This window comes from Aphelocoma coerulescens, chromosome 3 (genome assembly GCF_041296385.1).
Source record: "Aphelocoma coerulescens isolate FSJ_1873_10779 chromosome 3, UR_Acoe_1.0, whole genome shotgun sequence".
NCBI lineage: Eukaryota > Metazoa > Chordata > Aves > Passeriformes > Corvidae > Aphelocoma > Aphelocoma coerulescens.
The window spans coordinates 38256335-38275343 of record NC_091016.1 but is presented as its reverse complement, the minus strand read 5'-3'; the positions used below and the strand labels follow the sequence as shown (position 1 = coordinate 38275343).

Sequence of the window (19009 nt, the reverse complement as noted above, 5' to 3'; positions counted from 1 at the left end):
TTTATGACATAAATGGGAGCCTTAGCAATACATGCTTTATCTGGTAACTTGAAATACCAGAAAATAATTTTCTTAACGTTATCAGAAGTAAAGCTCAATAAAATCGTTCAAAAGCTTATGCTGACTGTTAACATTTGCTGAATTTATTTCGAGGCTTTTAAAAATATGTAAATCAAGCAGTGAAGTCTGACACTTCCTGCTTGATCCTTAAACTTGGCAATAAGGAAAAATACATTTTAGCAAATATCACTCTACATTATAGAAAACACCTAATGCTTAAGAAACTAGCAAAACAACACATCTTGCTTTAAATAGTTGTTACAAAGATTTAACAATAGCAATGAAATATGCACTACATGTTACTAAGAGCTGGTAGAAGTTCATCTGGAGAGCAAACAGAATATATATTTTTTCCTAGACCTTTAATAGAAAATGTAGGACAAACTTTCTTTTCTGACTAATGAGAAACATCAAGAGTAAGTCTGAACAGTGCCCTAAATGCACCACTGATCTCTTTTTCTGGCCAAATAGCAATAAAATGGCTACATCTGTTTGTTAACAAAAGGTCTGTCATGAGCACAGCGCCAAGACTCTGCCCCCAGATTCCCAAAGCACTACTGGACACAGAAAATATTCCAAGAAACATATAGGTTTGCTCAGCATTTAATTTTTCTGAAGACTTGAGACCTGCTTTTTTTCTGAACTGAAAGACATAGAAGAGATTCTGATGGAAAAACTCAGTCAGTCCTTTCCTTTAGGGAACTTTCTGCGGGTCTTCAACAACAGGAGGAAGCATTTTCCCCAAATTATTATATAAACATATAAAACAGACAAGATAAATATTTTGAAAAGTCTTAATACAAGACAAAAATATTTAGCTTTTGGAAATGAGCAGTATGTGTGTTATCATCACTACTTTCATGCTATCCATAAGCATCATCTGTTTATAGAAACCATCTCTCACCTTACATTTTAAAGTCAGCTTGTCAGCTCTTCAGCAGGAATGCTCTTTTATATAGGTGTTTGCAGAGTGTCGAGAAGTGATTTTAAATCATGAATGGGATACATAGGAGTAAATTCTTCACAAAACTCTCAAAAAACCTCACAACTCCTCAATGAAAGATAAAAGAAATGGCTCAAAGTGGTCAAAACATGATCCTGATTTTTAACAAAAACTTTTGTGAGAGCAAAGTAATCCCACTCAAGTCCATCAGCACATACAACCATTTGAAGCTCTTAATAAGATTTACTGTATTCTTTAAATGTCACAATAATTTTCTGGTAACCAAACTGTTTATATTTCAGGAGAAAAACAAATCCAGCAGGAGGAAAAACAGTATCATACGTCTTTTATGCAGACAGAATTATCCTAAGAAGCAAGCAGCAGTCTGAGACTGATTTCAAAATAAGACTTTGTACAGAAGGAGTGATATAATGCAATAAAAGTAAAATACAACACAATATTTGATGGACACTGATGAAGTCTGATTTTTTCTTGTTTTGCTTTTTCTTGTTTTGAAACTACTAATATTGACTTAATTCCTAAGAAAGATTATATGTAGTTCTACATTTATATCTCCAGCAGATAAGAATTATTAATACAATTAAAGCTGCAGTAGATGCTTTATGATGAACTAAATGATTACATTAAAAGTAAAATTGTTGAAGCAGTTGTGAAGCTCAGGTGATTATGCCAATAACTTTTTATTTTCTGGAATGTTCATCTGACATGTAATTTAAATTCATAGCCAGTTATGTCTGTTTCAGATTAATGAAAGCTATTATGATGCAATAAGTAACAGCATCTGCTATGTTAGACTATTTTGCTCCCTCCCTCTCATGTAGTTAGGATTTATAATTTAGAGAACTCTCTGATGAAGGATGGGTATTGAAAGGCAAGTTTTCCCCTTTCAGGGTATAACACTTGGACTAAGATAACAAGTTCTGGTCTGTTCACTCTAAGTTCCCTGTCTTATGCCATCTGTCAAACCTCCCTAGAGATGGGAGCTGACTTGCCAAAATGACAGCAGCAGACAGCCTTCCACTGCTTCCAGGCAGCCTGCCTACCTACCACTCCTTCCTAAAAGAAGTCTTCTGGGATCCAAGAAAAAGAAATCTGACAGCATGTAAACTGGTATCATTTTTAACTGAAGAATTCAATGCTGTGTAACCCAATACCAGCAAAGAAACCTAGGGCATTACTAGGACACTGCACTTGCATCTTCCTCTGCTGCAGATATCAAGAAGAACATCCTAATCCAGACTCTGACACAAACTGAAAAAAGCACAATACTAAACACAACAATGATCCACATGTCCAATTTCAGCCATTCTTAGTTAGGTCTTCCACTGGTTTCAAACCTCATGTTCAACAATATTTTACTAGTGACATTATTTTAAGTATGATATTCAAACAAGCAGCTAAAGACATACCTGTTCAGAAAAAATAACTTTTAACATTAAATCAGACACTGACAGAGAGAGCTATGGTTGCTCAGCATGGAGAAGAGAAGACTCACGGGAGATCTCATTGTGTTCTTCCAGTACCTAAAGGGAGCTTATAAAAAGGATGGAGAGGGATTTTTATACAGACAGATAGTGACAGGATAAAGGGAAATGGTTTAAACTGAAAGAGGCTGTGTTTAGAATAGATGTTGGGAAGAAATTCTTTACTAAGAGGGTGGTGAAGCACCAGAACAGGTTGCCCAGAGAAGTTGTGGGTGCCCCATCACTGGAAATGTTCATGGCCAGCTTGGATGGGGCCCTGAGCAACCTGGTCTAGTGAGTGGCATTCCTGTCCCTGGCAGGGGGTTTGAAACTAGATGATTCTTAAGGATCCTTACACAACCCAAAACATGCTATGATTCTATGGAATAAACTCTTTACGACTTAGTATTAGCAGTCAATAATATTATAGAATGGTGCCCAAAAATCTACTCAGAAATCAAATCTGGGTGTTAGGCCTTGTCACTGCTTGAGTCTGTACTGCCATTAAAGGCTTCTGTTTAGCCTTTCAGGCAGACACATGGTGGGGAAAAGCAGAATGTACAGGAAGGTAAATATTACCATATGTCAATCCTTTGAAGATATGTTATGTTCACTCAGTTTCTTCTGAAAAAAACATGAACATCCCATGTAGGATGGACTGGAAAAAAGATAAATTACAGCTGGACCTGTCAAACATGTACCATTGCAGAAGTTACTACTCATTCACCATCAAAGTCAGCCTGCTGTGGGTCAAATTTGGACCAGGAATTGTTTTACTGCTGTGATGAGATCAAGACATATTTCCTGTTATCACAGATTATTACATTTAGCTCATCTGTGAAAGAGTATGTCTGCATTTCTCCTACTTAAAGCAGTGTCTGGATAGGATAGACAAGAAACATTACACGCCATCTTTCAACGTGCATATGGTCCTAGATCATGTGGAAAAAAATGGTAAGAATATTATTCTATCTTCTATCACAGAGTGATAAAGATCTCTTCCTGGGCAAGCAAATGTTAAAGCTACACAATAAATCAACTGCAAAATAAATGAAAGGTTCTAAATAAAATTAATTATTTGTTTGTTTTTTAACAAATTATTAGACAGACTTTCCAACAACTATTTCATTAAACTAATTTTTTTTCCTATACTTCCTGTTGATTTCCTAATTTAATTGTTTTCAGAATAAGGAAATGAGATAGGAAAATGGAAACACATTAGAGACACTAGAAATACCATGTTATATTGAATTAAATCAGGCTGATGGCAGGTTTGAGAGTACAGAATCAAACAAAGCAACCTAGATTGTTAAAATACTTAACATATCACATAGTCTTCCTGCCATAAATTGAAATCTTCATAAATAAAGTAAAGTATGCGAAGTGTTTAAGTGATGAAGAGTAGCTTTAATATTACACTAAAGCTTCTACCTGGGAGTTTGGCCTTGGCTCAGGCCCAAGCCCTTTCACAATCTTTAGTGAATTCTTAAAGCCTATAGACAAAAGGCAGATGTATACAGTTCAGATAGGTTTTGAAATGAATGGATAATTTTATAATGATGAACATTATTTTCAGGCTTTCAATAGATGAAAAATGAGGATCTGTGCTCGAGTGAGAATGGTGCCTTGTCCAAACTTAGCAAAGGACCACAAAATAGTTTGGTTTGGAAGGGACCTTGAAGATGATTGAGTTCCAAAACCCCTGGCCATGGGCAGGGACACCTTCCACTAGACCAGGTTGCTCAGGGCCCCATCCAGCCTGGCCTTGCCGTGGCAGAGTGCAGGAGATAAGGTTCCACAATCCAGACAACTTGAGCTGACATGCTGGTTCCTACTTTATGTTCAGAGAAAACTCATATGAACATACCTACATAAATGTTTCCAAAAAGAGAAAGCATTGATCAAAACTAAGAATTTGCTAGTGTGAGGGCTTTTTTTAAAGACTGAAGAGTAAGTGTCACTATAAAAAAGATGCAATTATACTAGTCATTTGTTGATAAAATAAAGCTATTATTTGCTAGCATATTTCTGAGGTAATGAAAAGCTTTGTGTTAGAAGGACATGATTACATTTAGTTAATACTATTGTGACACCAAATCCAATAAATTCTTCCTATAAAATGAGAAGAAGCATGGTAAATAGGGAAAGTAAAAGGCAAAGGGAATTCCTCAGTGGCTGAGCAACTGAAACAAAATAACAAGTGTGACAATTGACTAGTTCAATTACAATGCAATTTTAGAGGATAGTTGGCAACCTTAAATAGGTTAAGAACTCCATTCCCACTGGTACTCTAACAAAATCTAAGTTTCTGCTTGCCACCTGCCATGTCTGAGTTTCAAGCTGAAAACTCTCTTTTCTTTCAGCTACCCCCCGCCAAACGCATAAAAAGTATACAGAAATACAATCATTAATATATAATAGTTATATGTGATAATCTAGGATGAGGCATGTTCTTCTTTATCAACAAAAACATAAGCACTTCTAGAACCTACTGACACCAAAAAATCTTTTTATTTGAACAATTCAACTAGAAAATGAAGAAAACATGAAACCATGCAAGAAAAATCTGTCTACAGTTACTGGAAGTTTTTTAATGTGGACTTTGAAATGAACAACTTGCAAGAATATTGTTACTTATTATCATAAATAACCAGCTTAAATGATGTAAGGAAAGAAAATTTCAATGCTCAACAGTCAACCCTTTTCAAATAACCACTATAAAAACTGCCTTACTTATGTAATCCATGCTAAGTGGTCAATATTATTTCCATTGTTTGAGTTGCTTCTACAATGATTTAAACATGAACTTAAATCCTGTAGTATCATTCATATGGATAAATGGAAATGGATCTTCCAGGGGAAAATTATTTCCTAATATTTTTAAGTGAATTATGCTCAAAGCCCCATTTTTTTTCTGTGAATTTACTCAAAGAATCAAGGGCCTGCAACTGAATTTATACTATGGTTCCATAGGGCTGTTCAAGAGGTATGCACATAAGTTTGTAAAAGACATCAGCACCTTTAGGGGGATTTAAATTTAAAACCCTGCATTTGTAGATACAGAATTAGAACAATATGACTGATACTGAAAACAAAGCTTCCTTGTTTTGGTTCACATTTGAAGGATATGTTGTAAATCATATTGCAATAATCCAATAACTGCTCACTTAATTAATTGCACTAACCTGTTTCTTTGGAAAGAAAAGGTGGTCTGGGAATGGAAGAGCTGAAATCTTTTGCCTCTTTCAGACTAAAACATCTCGATGGACTCTGACTTTCTTCCAGGCTCATAGAAGGAGACTGCTCCAAGACTGCAGAACCAGCAGAGGTGGCATTAAGCTGGGAAAGAGCATCTCGTGCTTTCTTTTTTTCATTTTTTAGCATAGTTACCAGAATATCTGCAAGATATATTAAGGAAATAATTTCTTTTTTTTTTTAAAGCAACAATCATCATTGTTTATTGAGAAGTTTTTTTTTTTTCAAAGTGGAACAATTCACATTATGAAAGCATATGTGTGAATGTGATTTTAAAGTTGGACACATTCTTTGCAATTATTTTCATCCACCTCAGTTTTTCCAAACAGCAGATTAACTCTTACTAAAACAATAACCAAGTCACACATTGACCCCAATTGCTGATCCAATTCAATCAACTCCTGATAAAAGCATTTACAGACAAACAGGATCTCGTTGCTATCGTGGTAGACTCTTTTTATTTTTTAAATTCTGCAATAAACAAGACTTCCAAACAAAAGAAAAAACTCTTAACTTACAGGTAACCTTTCAAGTGTATTTCATCTGTAAGCTTTTCACAATAAGGTTTACTAAAATGCAAAAAAAGTCTTTAGGAAATTTCTTGCAATAACACTGAATTTACTGGAAGTGTATTAGATATAAATACATTTTGCCTAAGAGCTTATGGAAGAAGTATAGTGGAAATCCTGCATGCATTCAATCATGAACACTGAAGTCCCTGTGATATGTTTTTTTATATGCTATTCTTTTTAATATTAATTAATCTTCTAAATGAACAGCAGAAAATCTAAGTAGTGTTTGGGGAATATTATTAACTGGACTAGGTAATAATAATAAAACACTTTCCAATTCAGGTTTTCTGATAGCTTCTAGCTACTGTAGGCAAGAAAGAACTCATAGTTTATTCAACACCTTCCATACTTCCCACCACTTCATCACATTAAACATCCTATTAATTTTCCAGTGATGATGTACTGTCCCTTAGCCACTGCAGACTCCCTAAATCAGTCTTGTCTTCAAAGTCTAAATTCCTATATTCTTTCTATTTAATTCTTACATGGATTTACACAAGTTTCCTTGTTTTATTTCTGTGAGCAAAGCTGTATAAATCTGTTGAGCACAAGTGGATTTGATAGAGATATTTTGGTTTTTTTCTCATACTAATGAAATAATTTATTTACGAGGAAGTGTTTCTGGGAATTCAGATATTAAAATTCACATTAAAAAACTGAAGAATTTTTTGAAAGGAATGAGTCAGTGTTTTAGCTAAATTTATTTGAAACTGCACCTTGGAAAAACAAAATCTTATCATCTGTGACAGAACAGAAATAGGAAAGTTCTCCTGCCACCTCAGTTCAGACAGGTAACATGCTACACCCCAGTGAAAAATGCCATTCTCATTTGACACCTAAAATTGAGCTGGAATTCTTAAGCACAAAGAATGAAACTGAGTTTGCTCTTTACTAATAACTGTGAAAGAACCCCTGTTACCTTTACATTCAACAACCCCACATTTTCATTTCTCTGCTGTATTACAAACATTTCTCACTGAGTAGCCACAAAGCTGGGGTCACAGTGGCTGCGGTTTGCCCACACATCTGTCAACCTGCTAAAAATATCTCCCACCCATTGTGCTGCAGTGCAGCTCCTCGTGTTTCCTGTAAGGCAGTGGAATGGACAAAGCACATCTGAGCAGTTTAGCATTTCTATATGCAAAAAGCTTTAAGTGTAAAACGTGCAAGTTTTATATTTGTTCTAAGGGCAAATAGCCCAGCAGTCCCCAAAGCAACACTTCATTTGGCTAAAAATAACATATACAGGAAATTCTATTCTTTGTAAGGTAATAGGTTGGTCTTTACACAGCATTGGAGTCTCCCCCTCTAAAAAGTAGCTTAATTTGCTTGAGGTGAATGTTTTAGGTGTGGCTAAATCCACAATATTTAGCTACTGGCCAGACCATTCTAAACCTAAGTGGTGCTTGGATCCAGGATTCTGATTTGGGTAAAAATTGAAAGAGAAGCAGGTGCAAAGCAGAATTCCTGTCACATAAAATCTGGGAATTGAGTATTTGCTTTAACACAGTACAGCCTCTCTCACACAAAGAAAAATGGTTGTAAGTCAGATCATCTCAAACCTGAACAATATTTTTTCCCTCAAAAAGGATACTGATTTCATTGTCTCTTTGTTGCAGAAGTCCTTTCAGTTTTTCTAGTTCTTCTTCTGATTCTTCGTTACTGTTTTTTTCTTCAGAGGTGTCTTGCGAGAGCAGTTTTTTTCCAGAAGTCATTGGACGATTCATTATTTGCTATTAGGAGAAACAAAAAACCACACCCCTTTAACTTTGCCTCCATCTCTATATTCTGTTCTGAGAGAGTCTAGCTATAGTAAGAAAGGTAAAACCTTTCTAGACCCTTGACAGAAAAAAAATCATGCCACAGTTTGTCACATTATATGAAACAAATTGTATTTTTTAATCTTCACTTGCAAGGGTGCAGTTTATTTTACTCTTTCTACACATAAATTCCAGTGTTCTCTAGTATCAAAGGATTTTCAGTATTAAAAATATGATTAAAAAGTAATTACTTAAGGACAATAAATTAGGATCAGGGATGTATACACTATTATTTTGGAAAATCTATATCCCAAAATACAGAAAAGTATTATCTTCTATTGCTTTCCCCATTAATTTCACAATTATCAAGTGTATCTTTTTCGCTCAATGATTCAGAAGGGCTTGCAACACCTTCAGAAGAATTAGTGTAACACATAAAGGGATATACTGTTCTTAATCTACATTTTACCACTTTCAACATAGTTTGTCCAAAATAAAGCCTCAGTAATGCCGGAAATACAGATGGGAATATCTATCCATATACAAAAAACTTGTCTTGTTGATTCCAGTAACTTCCAGTGCTCTCTTGCAATTTACTGCATGCTGGGATCCTTGCTGATGTTTCTATAAAATGCTGCTGAATTTTTCCAGATAAATTTAAGTTTTCCATTAGTCCTCCACGCACTTTAAAGTTCAATTGTTTTACCCTTTTCCAGTACCTCTCCTCTGCATTTCATTTCTTCTAACACTTTTCAACCACGAATATCTCCAAGCTATTTTCAGAGTGCCAGCTACGCTTTCATCTCTGTTTAAAAAAAATACCTTCATATGAGCAAAGCAATACTTGATCTTGCGCATGTCAGCACCAACATCCAGAGAGCTGCCAGGATCATTATCTTCGAGAAATGTTTCAATTAACTCATCCAACCTGGAAATACATTGCATTTTTTAAGAGAAGAAAAAAATATCACAAACAAGCAGACAACTGCAAAATGGTGTGTCAAATGCAATACAAAAGGTACCAAGCTGCCTGATATTAGCAAGCTATTTTTCTTCCAGGTCCAAGCATTTGAAATGTACTTTTGTTCTGATTAATGAAACCTGCATTTGATACTGAAGATTCTACAACGGCAAATCTGAACAGACTGGCACACGCTAAGGAACAGTTCTAGAACTAAAAGCATCTAAGAAGGAATATTTTCTTTTTCTCATTTATTTTATAAACTTTTGCTCTTCTGCTATCTCTTAATTGAAAAGACTTATAACCTGCTGTCTCAGAAGACTAGATTTTAAGAGGTTTTGGGCATAGGGTTTGTTACTATATATGACTATTTGTGCAAAAGAAAAGTCTACTTTTTCTATTACAATAGTCAGCAGATAGCATAGCTTTCATGCATCAATTACCTGCTCCAATCACCAAGCAAGACATACTATCTTTTAATGCAGATATTTATACATTTCTCAAAGACCTACTGCTCTTCCCCCAAGTAATGAAATGTAGTTAGCATTTTATTCTCTTGCAACGTGTTCTTTACAAACAACTAACAAAATCTTCCTTAGGGAGAAGCAATTATTTCCATAATTTGGTCTTCATAAGACAATCTGGCACAGAGAAGCACCTTCTTTATTTTGCAAAACCAAATTAAAATTATCAGACTGGAAACCTATATAGGCATAATATAGCATGTTCTAGGCTGGTTGTCACATCTATACAGGTGGAGTCAGGCTTCCTTTTGCATGCTGTCACCCTCTTCCCAGGTCTCATATTTCAGGATGTATTGTAGTTAATTCTCAAAATAAAGGAAAGAGGATTTCTAAGCCCAAACTAGACCCTTAACCCACTTACTAAAGCACATTTTTGGAAAACTGCAAGTGCAAATCCAAACTCCATCAGCTGGGTTTAGATTTACGGCTTCCTGGTTCCTGAAAAATGCTGTTTCAATTATTTAGTAGGCAAATGGTGAGCAACAATGACAGGCATATGCCCTGTAAAGCATAATTTTATCATTTAAATGTTTATTTAGGTTATCATCCTCAGAAGATGAACTTAAGTTCTGAGGCAGGGTATCTAAGGTAGCTGCATCAAGTGCCCAGCTGCCCAAGAAGGGCAAGAGCTCATCTCTGCCCCTAGTGTTTCTTTTGGACTAGTTTTGTTCAGCTCCCCACTTAATATGCAAGCCTTCTGAATGTAACTTCATTTAGCCATTTATCCTCTTCAGTTACAGGACTGGGAATCTTGTTGTCATTTTATTATTGGAATCACTTTGCTGTAACCACATACAAAAATTTTAGGCCTTATAATATCACAGCATCCAAAGTTCACCCTTGAGTATGTTTTCTGGTATTTCTCTGCTTCTGAAGATTTCTCTTACTGAAATTCCTCACATTACAGTAATAGGAAATCCCTGCTGGAGAGTGAAACAATGAGATACACAACAATCATTAAAAAAAAAATCATTATTTTCAGGACATAAATATCTGAAAATCAGTAGCTGCAAGACTGGAATGAAAATTGGGAAACATAACAGAAAGTTTTGGTATTTATCTCCTCTAGAGATAGGAAAGTGCCAATACTCAAAACAGAAGAAAAAGGAAACAAGAGGGTCAGTTTCAGACAAACTTTTCTTTCCCATTTTCTTAGTTTCAGTTAAATAACTAGAGCCATATATGTTGTCTATTCCACTCATTGAATGTCCAAAATTCACGACTTCTGAATTTGTAGGACACTCCCTGAAGTCAACGTGACCTGTACATGTGGAGAGCTTGAAGGAGGGGATATTTAAAGAGAAATATTAGCAACAGAAGAATTACTGGAAGTGACTTGCTTCTCAGCTTAAGAGACCACAAAATTTACTCAGTAAAAGAAACCAAAATTTTACTTATTGCTGCATGACTTTTTACTACATTAAGAGTACAACAGAACAGAAGTCAATAGTACAAAGTTACTCATACTCTCTGCAGACACACTAAGCACAAAGGGCAGGAGAATCAGTCCTTCATCCATGGAGGTAAGCATTTGTGTAAGCACTGGGAAAAGAAAGGCATTTATACTAATAATGAGAAAATGTCTGTGACTACACAGACACAGAGTAAGTCAGTATTTGTCACTATCTTAAATACCTTATTGGTTTCAGTAAGAAAGAGGAAACAAGTAAAAAATATTTTTTGATAATTAGATTGTCTAGACTGACTATATGAAGTCATCTATAAAAATGGGCCTTTGATCTTGAAATAGAAATTATGAAGGAGATGTTTTAACCTTTCAAAGATTATCTGGTTGCCAGGGATTTACCCATACTCAGATTACAACAGATTTAGGCTACGGGAATCAATCAAAAAAATTGCACTAACTTGCACAATTACCATTACCATAATCTGAAAATATTTTAAGAGAAAGATAAAGAATATATAATTCCTGAAACATAATGCTCTATTTTCTGAAATTATTATTTTCCAGTCAAGAGTCAAGGTTCATTTGTTAAGTATACCAAATTCGACAAGCTGTAGTTATAGATATAGGATGCTATTTCCTCTCTCTTACATTACCTCTAATGTGTTTTGAATTCTTGAAAAAACACAACAGTCCAATTCATTTTTTGATTTCCAAGTAGTATATAGAAGCCAGAAGAGATCTGAGCACCAAGTCAAGTCTGAAATAGCAGAATGTAAATCTGAAGTTATAAACCAATTCAGCCTCTTTCCCAGTTGTAGGAAACACTAGATTGTCAGTGTATTTTTAGATAAATTTTCAATATTTCATCGTTAAGAATGAGAACAAGAAAAGGAACAGACCATCCGAGTCTAAACGCTACGGATAAAACAAAAAGAAAAATAAATTAAAAACCAAAACCAGCCATGCAAATCCCCATGAATAACAGCAAAAGAAATCACTGCCTCCCTCATTCTTTTAGGTTTCCATGTAAAATCACCAGAACTCTTTCTAAAATAAACACACAGTCTGGCAACATGCTGGATATTCTGGGAGTTCTTCCAGAATATTGAAGCACTAAACAAAGGTACAAAATAAACCATACGATACAGAGGCAACTTGAAGATTCTCTTCTCAATGAGTATATCTTACTAAACTGAACCATCTTTTGTTTAAGTTATTTAGCAGCTCAAAAATTGTCAAAACAACATACGAATTTGTACAGTAACAAGATCTTCAGTTTTACAAATTGAAAAAAAGACAACAATGCTACTTCATTTCCAGAAACATTCACAAGATTAGTCAAGGAGACAATGAAGAATCACAGGGCAAGGGAAAAAACCCATTATTCTTATGAGAATAAGCATAAAAAAAGAATGCTGACTGTACATTTACTTTTTCCTAACATATATTAGACAAAGTATATCTGTTTGCTAGGTGGCACAAAAACAAATGACAATAAAATTTACAAGATTAATATTCTTTTACTTCTCATATTCCTGACTAAATTGGTTTATTATTTATCTCTAAATACATCCATTAAAATAAAATTAAATATATGGAATATATGAAAACTAGAGCACAGAATTATATAAAATAGGGCTGTAAAAAAATTATGAAATTCATATAGGGCACCTAAAGTTACAAGTCCAACACATTCTTTGTAGTCAAAACCATGCACAGGCTGTAGTCATCCTCCAATAGAGAGACAGTGAGAAAAACCTTTTTGGAAATAAAGGAGAACCAAAATAGCTTTTGTTTTTTATTCTGTAACTTTCACGTGATGGATAATACCATTCTCCTCAGCAATAATAGCATCGTCTGATATAGCCACCTATGTTTGATCCTTAGTTCTCTACAAGGAGAATGCACATCAAACAGTTTTCCTCAAACAAAAGACTTTTGCAAGAATATATGTCAGCAAGAACTGAAACCAGAAAAACACATTAAACACCCCAACACTGAACAAGGTAGGGTCTAGGTGTTTAAGAGGGGCAAGAAACTCACAGAGAACAAGAAATCCAGAGAACTTTCTAGCAAATCTTGCTTTACTGGCCAATGCAGAGGCGTGGGTATGTATCAGAACAAAGGTAATATGAAATCATGAGGTAAAATAAAAGTGTTCTCTTTCTAAAGGACCTTCTTTCAACTCAGTCATAGTAAAACAATAAAAAGGCATAGGAAATAAAATATTTTTAGTCAGCTATTGTGGCTCAGCCCTGAGACCATACACCTAGACCTCTCTTAGTCCCTCAGTATGTCCTATTTTCTCTAAGAGTTGAGAATAGAGTTTCTTTCAAAAAGACCTGAGCAATCAATCCTTATATTTACTTATGCTATTATGCCAAGGATAATGGCCAGCATTTTCACATCCTCTCAAAACAGAAATCAGGAAATAAAGCTGCTCAAAGAAGGGCATTTTGTTAATGAACTTGCTAAAGGAAAGAACATGCTTGGCACAGAATTTATACCTGAAAAATATATATGAAAAATTTCTAAGTACATTAATGAGCTTTTCTTCTCCCAAAGCAACCCAGGCTGAACCTTAATTTCCCCATGGCACATATTGCCAAAATCAATGGGAAAATAATTTAGAAAAATCATATACATAGGTTCTACAACATGACTGAGAATGCCAAGGTAACTCATAAACCAGAGGGAAGGAAAAAAGCCCAAATGCTTTGGTTCAAGCATATAATGAAAACCAGTTAGAATTAAGAAGAAAAAAAAAAAGCCAACTAACAAACACACTAAACCACTTTCCATAATATTGAATATATGTGAACTCTGCTCCTTACAGTATGATATTTTGTTTTCCTTTCTTGCCTTTCTTATGAAGACTAGCATTACAGCAGTGCTGGACCTTGTTGTTGTAAAAGAGATGGACTGCTGAAGAAATAAATTCCTGTTTTGACATTCTATTTCTCTGCATTAATGTACAAAATGAGCTTTGCAACATATCAATTGGTAGCAAAAAGAATAATCCCCTACTAAAATTAAAATTCAAGATGATCGAGCCAAAGACCTCGTAATGAAATGACACCAAAAACCAAGTAACAAATACCTGCCATTCACTGGAGCAGAACACTGGATGAAGAGATGATCTCTGTACTAGCATCTGAAGATCAACACCAGGAATTTTATTTCACACTGGAGAGATACTTATAAAAAAATACTTAGCTCTAAGAATTCACACTGCTCTGTTTTTAAAGTCGACTTGATGGAAAAAAGCCATGATGGGAAGCTGATTAATTAACTGAAATTCAGTGGAAACCTAATTATTGAGCTAGGTACAAGCACTGAATTGAAAATTACTGAATTGCTACTTGTCACACTTAACTGCTCAGTGGAAATATGCAGTATGTATATGAATTTTAGAATTTCGTATTCTTCTAACATAAGATGGTCAATATAATTTCTTTAAATTTGAGGGAATTTTGTTATACTGGGGAGTTACCTCAGAAAAGGCTCCATTAACCTGAAATAGAAGTACTTAGGCAGAAGATACTTGCACTGAAAGTATTAAACTAGCATTAAAAAAACCTCCAAACCTAAAAGTATATTTTGGAAATCCTAAAAGCTCTATTTTTGTGTAGAAACAAATATTAAACTAATAGTCTTTTGTTTGTTGTAGTTAGTAACATTAGCAAACCAGCTGCTGCATTCTTTAGTTTTAGCTTAGTAAGGCTCTCAATAATGTTTCCATGCAGAATTTGTGCTAATCAAAACTGAGCATGGATGAACACAGTTAATGTCACACGACAGGAAAATCAGTGTCATATGAAGATGTCTCTTATAACTCATGGAGATCCAAACTGGTTCCCTTTTTTTTCCCCTTTTCTCTTGTATTTTGTAAGGTAAAGTATAGAGCATTAAATATGGCTTTGTGGGATATGCCCAGCCCCTGCCCTGGAGGGAAGCCTGCTGATAAAGAGATTGCACAACCTCCCAGCAGAATCCCCTTGGAAAAGGCAGCACTTTTTCGGTTTCGGCGAGAGAGGACACAGACCCATGATCTTCTGGGAGACCGTATGTAGGTCCTTTGGCTTTTTGTAACCCATTTGGCTTTGTAACCCATTGGCTTTTACCCTCTCACACCCACCTTTGTACCCCCATAAAAGAAGCCCGGCTAGCTCAGTCGGGAGAGCAAGCCTGTCACTGGCCACCTTTCACGGGTGCAGGACAATAAAGTCACCTATGTGGGAATGCCACAGGGCCCTCTCATCTCCCTTTCCTGGTCTGGCCTGGAGATTGCCTGGCAGAGCAAGAGCTGAAATCACTAGCTGAAAATCACCAAAGAGCTGTGAGCCTCTCTGCAAAGGCACTCCAGCAGCTGAGGGAATGCTGCACAGCCCCTGGAAGAAGGTTCCTCGTGGGACCATCTCCCCTGACCGGTCACGGCTTCCTGGGTCTGAGCTACAGACCCCACACCAGCTGCCACGTTGTTTAATGTTATTAAAGTAGATGAAGCCGCCAAAGGCAATTTTCCATAGATTTCCGTTCTTTTAGTACTGCAGGGTTCTGCCCTGAGAACAGCAGGGCTAACTCACACTAATAAGAGCAAGGGTGTGCTGAAGCCTATTGCCAGAACCCTGCTGTATCAGAAAAAAATAGTTTTCCCAATAGAAATTCTCTAAAGGAGCAAGAATAAGGAAGTATTAAATAAAGACCCATTTTCTGTGAAAAACAGCAGTAAACAAAGAATGGGGCTTTCTCTCCCAATGCTCATCAGAAAAAAAAAGACAAAGCAACAAACAAACAAAAAAAGGAGCGAAATATTACAAACAGACAGAAAAGTTTTTAAGTCAATATCAAGAGAAGACTATTAAGTGACTTAATAGTCAAGATTAATAGACAAGATTAATTTAAAACTAACTTTGATAGTGGCCTTTTACATACTAACTTAGTACAAAAAGAAAGGTATAGAGTGCTGATCCAGGCAAGTTTGAATCATGATACCAGAATGTGAAACCACAAGCTGTGTCAAGCACAAGTCCTTATGCTGATGCTTGGAAGAAAACTCACAGTAGATCAGTCATAAACAGTTGGGATGGAAATGTGTTAAACTAACAGTGCTCTTTCATTAGTGACTGTAAATCAGGCCCAAGTTCTTGGTTTAGCCTTTCCCTCTTTATATCCTTTTTTTTTTTTACAAATAATGTAAACACACACTGTACTGCAGCTTAGAGACAGGTTTTACATTATCAACTTTATTTCTCTTCTGTTACTTTCCACCCTTCAGAAATTCTTCCTTAATGAAGACTGCTTACTGTTTAGACCACACATACATCACAAAACCTCTCTATCTGCATTACTTCAGATTCTGTACAATTTTTCTGTTAGCAAAACTGCAGAATGATTAAATGAGCACTGTGCTACTTACTTTTACATTATTATTAAATATTCATTAAATAACACCCACCTACATTTTTTTAAAATCAGCTTCTGAATCAGTCATTTGTTTGGATGAACCAGGATGCAAATTACACAGCTGAAATGCATCAGTAAAGCACTCCCAGCCAACTGAGAGTATGTTTTTAAAGTCTGGAGTTCTCAATAGCTTGCAGGATGCACAGTCTCAAAACGCAGATTTGGAAGGACTTGTTTTGACCTTGCTTTATGTGCCATGATTCATTTCTGAGAGAACTTGCCTTTTAACCCCTGATCACTGACACTGTATGTTATGTATCAAAATTAAGTTCACTTAAATAACAATTAATTTTGTCTGTCAGCTGTGAACTCTCTCACAAGCAAAAATCCAAGTTTATGAAAAGTAGGCTGCTAACAAGCCAGCTAATGAAGCTCTTGTGGTATTCAGAGAGGTTGTTTTAAATAAAGAGGTTTGTTTACCTTGACTTTGCAATAGTTTTCCTATTGGTAACATAATTGATATAAATTTTTTAAAAAGACATTAATTTTGCAAATTATCATTAAGTTTAACAATGTCTATATTGTTTAAATAGGAACTCCATATCTCTACAAAGGTTAGGAATCCACTGATCTAAAAATGAGTGATAGTTGAAAAAGAATGAGTATTACATATAAGGACATCTAACTTGAAGCTAAGTTAGCTTCAAGTGTGCATCAGTATGGGAAGACCATGGAGATTCAAAGTAGTGGATTTCATGAATAATGCTATGGAAGATAAGGGGAAAAGAGGAAAGTATTTCCAGGCATTGTTGCCAATCAAATGACAGAAGATAAAAGTACACAGAACAGATCCATATTGCCTTGAGATGATCTGTTATACATTACTGACTGACAGGTAGTGCACATGACAGCATAACTGACATATATAGAGAATAATGCTGTATTCTGTATCCAGAAATAACTGCCTAACTTCTCATTTAAAAAATGTGTGCTAACTCCTGGGTGAAATAATAATAATTAAGGTAACTGAATAGTGGAAGCAGTTACATAAGCCTTTGTGCAATCCCTTCAGTAGATATTTCATAGAATAGTGTTATTATCATAGCCCTGGTATAGTCTGCTTTGATTTGGTGCAATCTTAGAGCAGTGTAGTAAGAGCAGTAAGTCTTTGAGTGTCTTGCATTTCTACAGTCTGGAAGATTTTTACACTTTTAAAAGATAGCTATACAGTGCTATAACAACTACATATTACAGGAGATTCTTCTGAATTAGATGGCTACCATGTGGCAAGCAGATGTAAGAAGAGTTTCTACACAGTTGAAAGTCATTAATCATATTTCAATGATGAAATGCACACAGCTCTAAATCTTTGCATCAGTAAGAAAAGGGGTGATTTGGACTGATAAAGACAATAAAAAGATCAAGACAGGCTTATGAGGGAAAAAGGTGCCTACTACCTGTAATTCTACACATGCAATTTTTTTTTTCAGAGAAGAAACATGTCAAGTAGCTTGCTGAGTAGACAATTTCCTTCTTCAACAGCACTTTATAGAAACAACCCAAAAGTGCATACATAAAGGAATGCTATTCACTGCCAGCTAATACTTGTGGCCATAACAACAGTTATGTTCTAATCACTGGAGTATATCCAAAAGTAGCAAGAGAAAACTAACCTTTAGTTTATCAAAATTTAAAAAATCAAAATGTCTGTAAGGTAGGAAGAACTTGAATTAAAATGAAAGAACATAGGACAAGCATAACAGCTATTCAAAGAAGCCAAAAGTACTCATATGGATGAACACCAAGATAATCCTACAGTAAAGAAGACAGAAGTAGTTTAAAAAAAAAATCTGCAAAGTATCACAGATTATTAATTACATATATAAGCTCAAAAGAAAAAGATTTTCAAAAAGTATTTAAGTTCCAAAAGATGCAAACAGGTATTTAGTGGTACTTTCAGAAGAACTCAGCTGACCAAGTGTTCATGAATTTCAGGGAGATTCAAAATGCTTCTCTGATCACTTTTTGGTCATATATATTTGAAAATTGGCCCCAAGATTTTTTCAATCTTAATAATCAACTGAAGCTATGTTATGTTATCTCCATACGCTTCACTAATATGAGTTATACCATATTTCGCTATTTTTCTTGAAACCATATGACACTAGATGACTGGTATAATTTTGAACAGTAGAAAACAGAACATAGTACATTGTCGACCTCCCTCCCACCCCCATGCTGAAACAAACTCACTAGGCTTTGAAAAGAACTTTACAGTTTATTATCTCTCAATAGTTTCAATATTAAAGGTGATCAGTTTAAATAAGATTTTTTTTCCCTACTTTGAGGAGCCTTAGAACGAAAACCAGGATCACAGAGAAGTATTTACAGTTTAAGCATGTAGCGCTGGTACCTGCATTAGGAATCTGAACTTTCTGTGCTGTTGCTAAAGATTTCATAACATGTAAGAGAAAAAACGTCCTCTACAAAAAGACATTGATTTAAGAGCACTCTAAATCAGGCACCTAAGCAAGCAGTTAACGTGAGACATTTTAAGATTACTTTATAGGTAAGGTAGCCTGTTTTTTCTTGAATATTGCCTACACAGCTCATGTTCTTAAATCTGCTAACTTCTA

The 19009-nt window shown here is 35.3% G+C and overlaps 1 protein-coding gene across 5 annotated transcripts in view; it reads right to left on the bottom strand.

The window, feature by feature from the left end:
* KIF6 (kinesin family member 6) overlaps positions 1-19009 on the bottom strand; it is a 161750-nt gene that overhangs the window by 87360 nt on the left and 55381 nt on the right. For all 5 annotated transcript variants that reach the window (XM_069009817.1, XM_069009822.1, XM_069009818.1 and 2 more), the window contains 3 exons: positions 8897-9002; positions 7909-8047; positions 5673-5885 (listed from right to left, as the gene is read on the bottom strand). In XM_069009817.1, coding sequence (XP_068865918.1) covers positions 5673-5885; positions 7909-8047; positions 8897-9002 — 458 coding nt within the window. The remainder of the gene's footprint in view (positions 1-5672; positions 5886-7908; positions 8048-8896; positions 9003-19009) is intronic.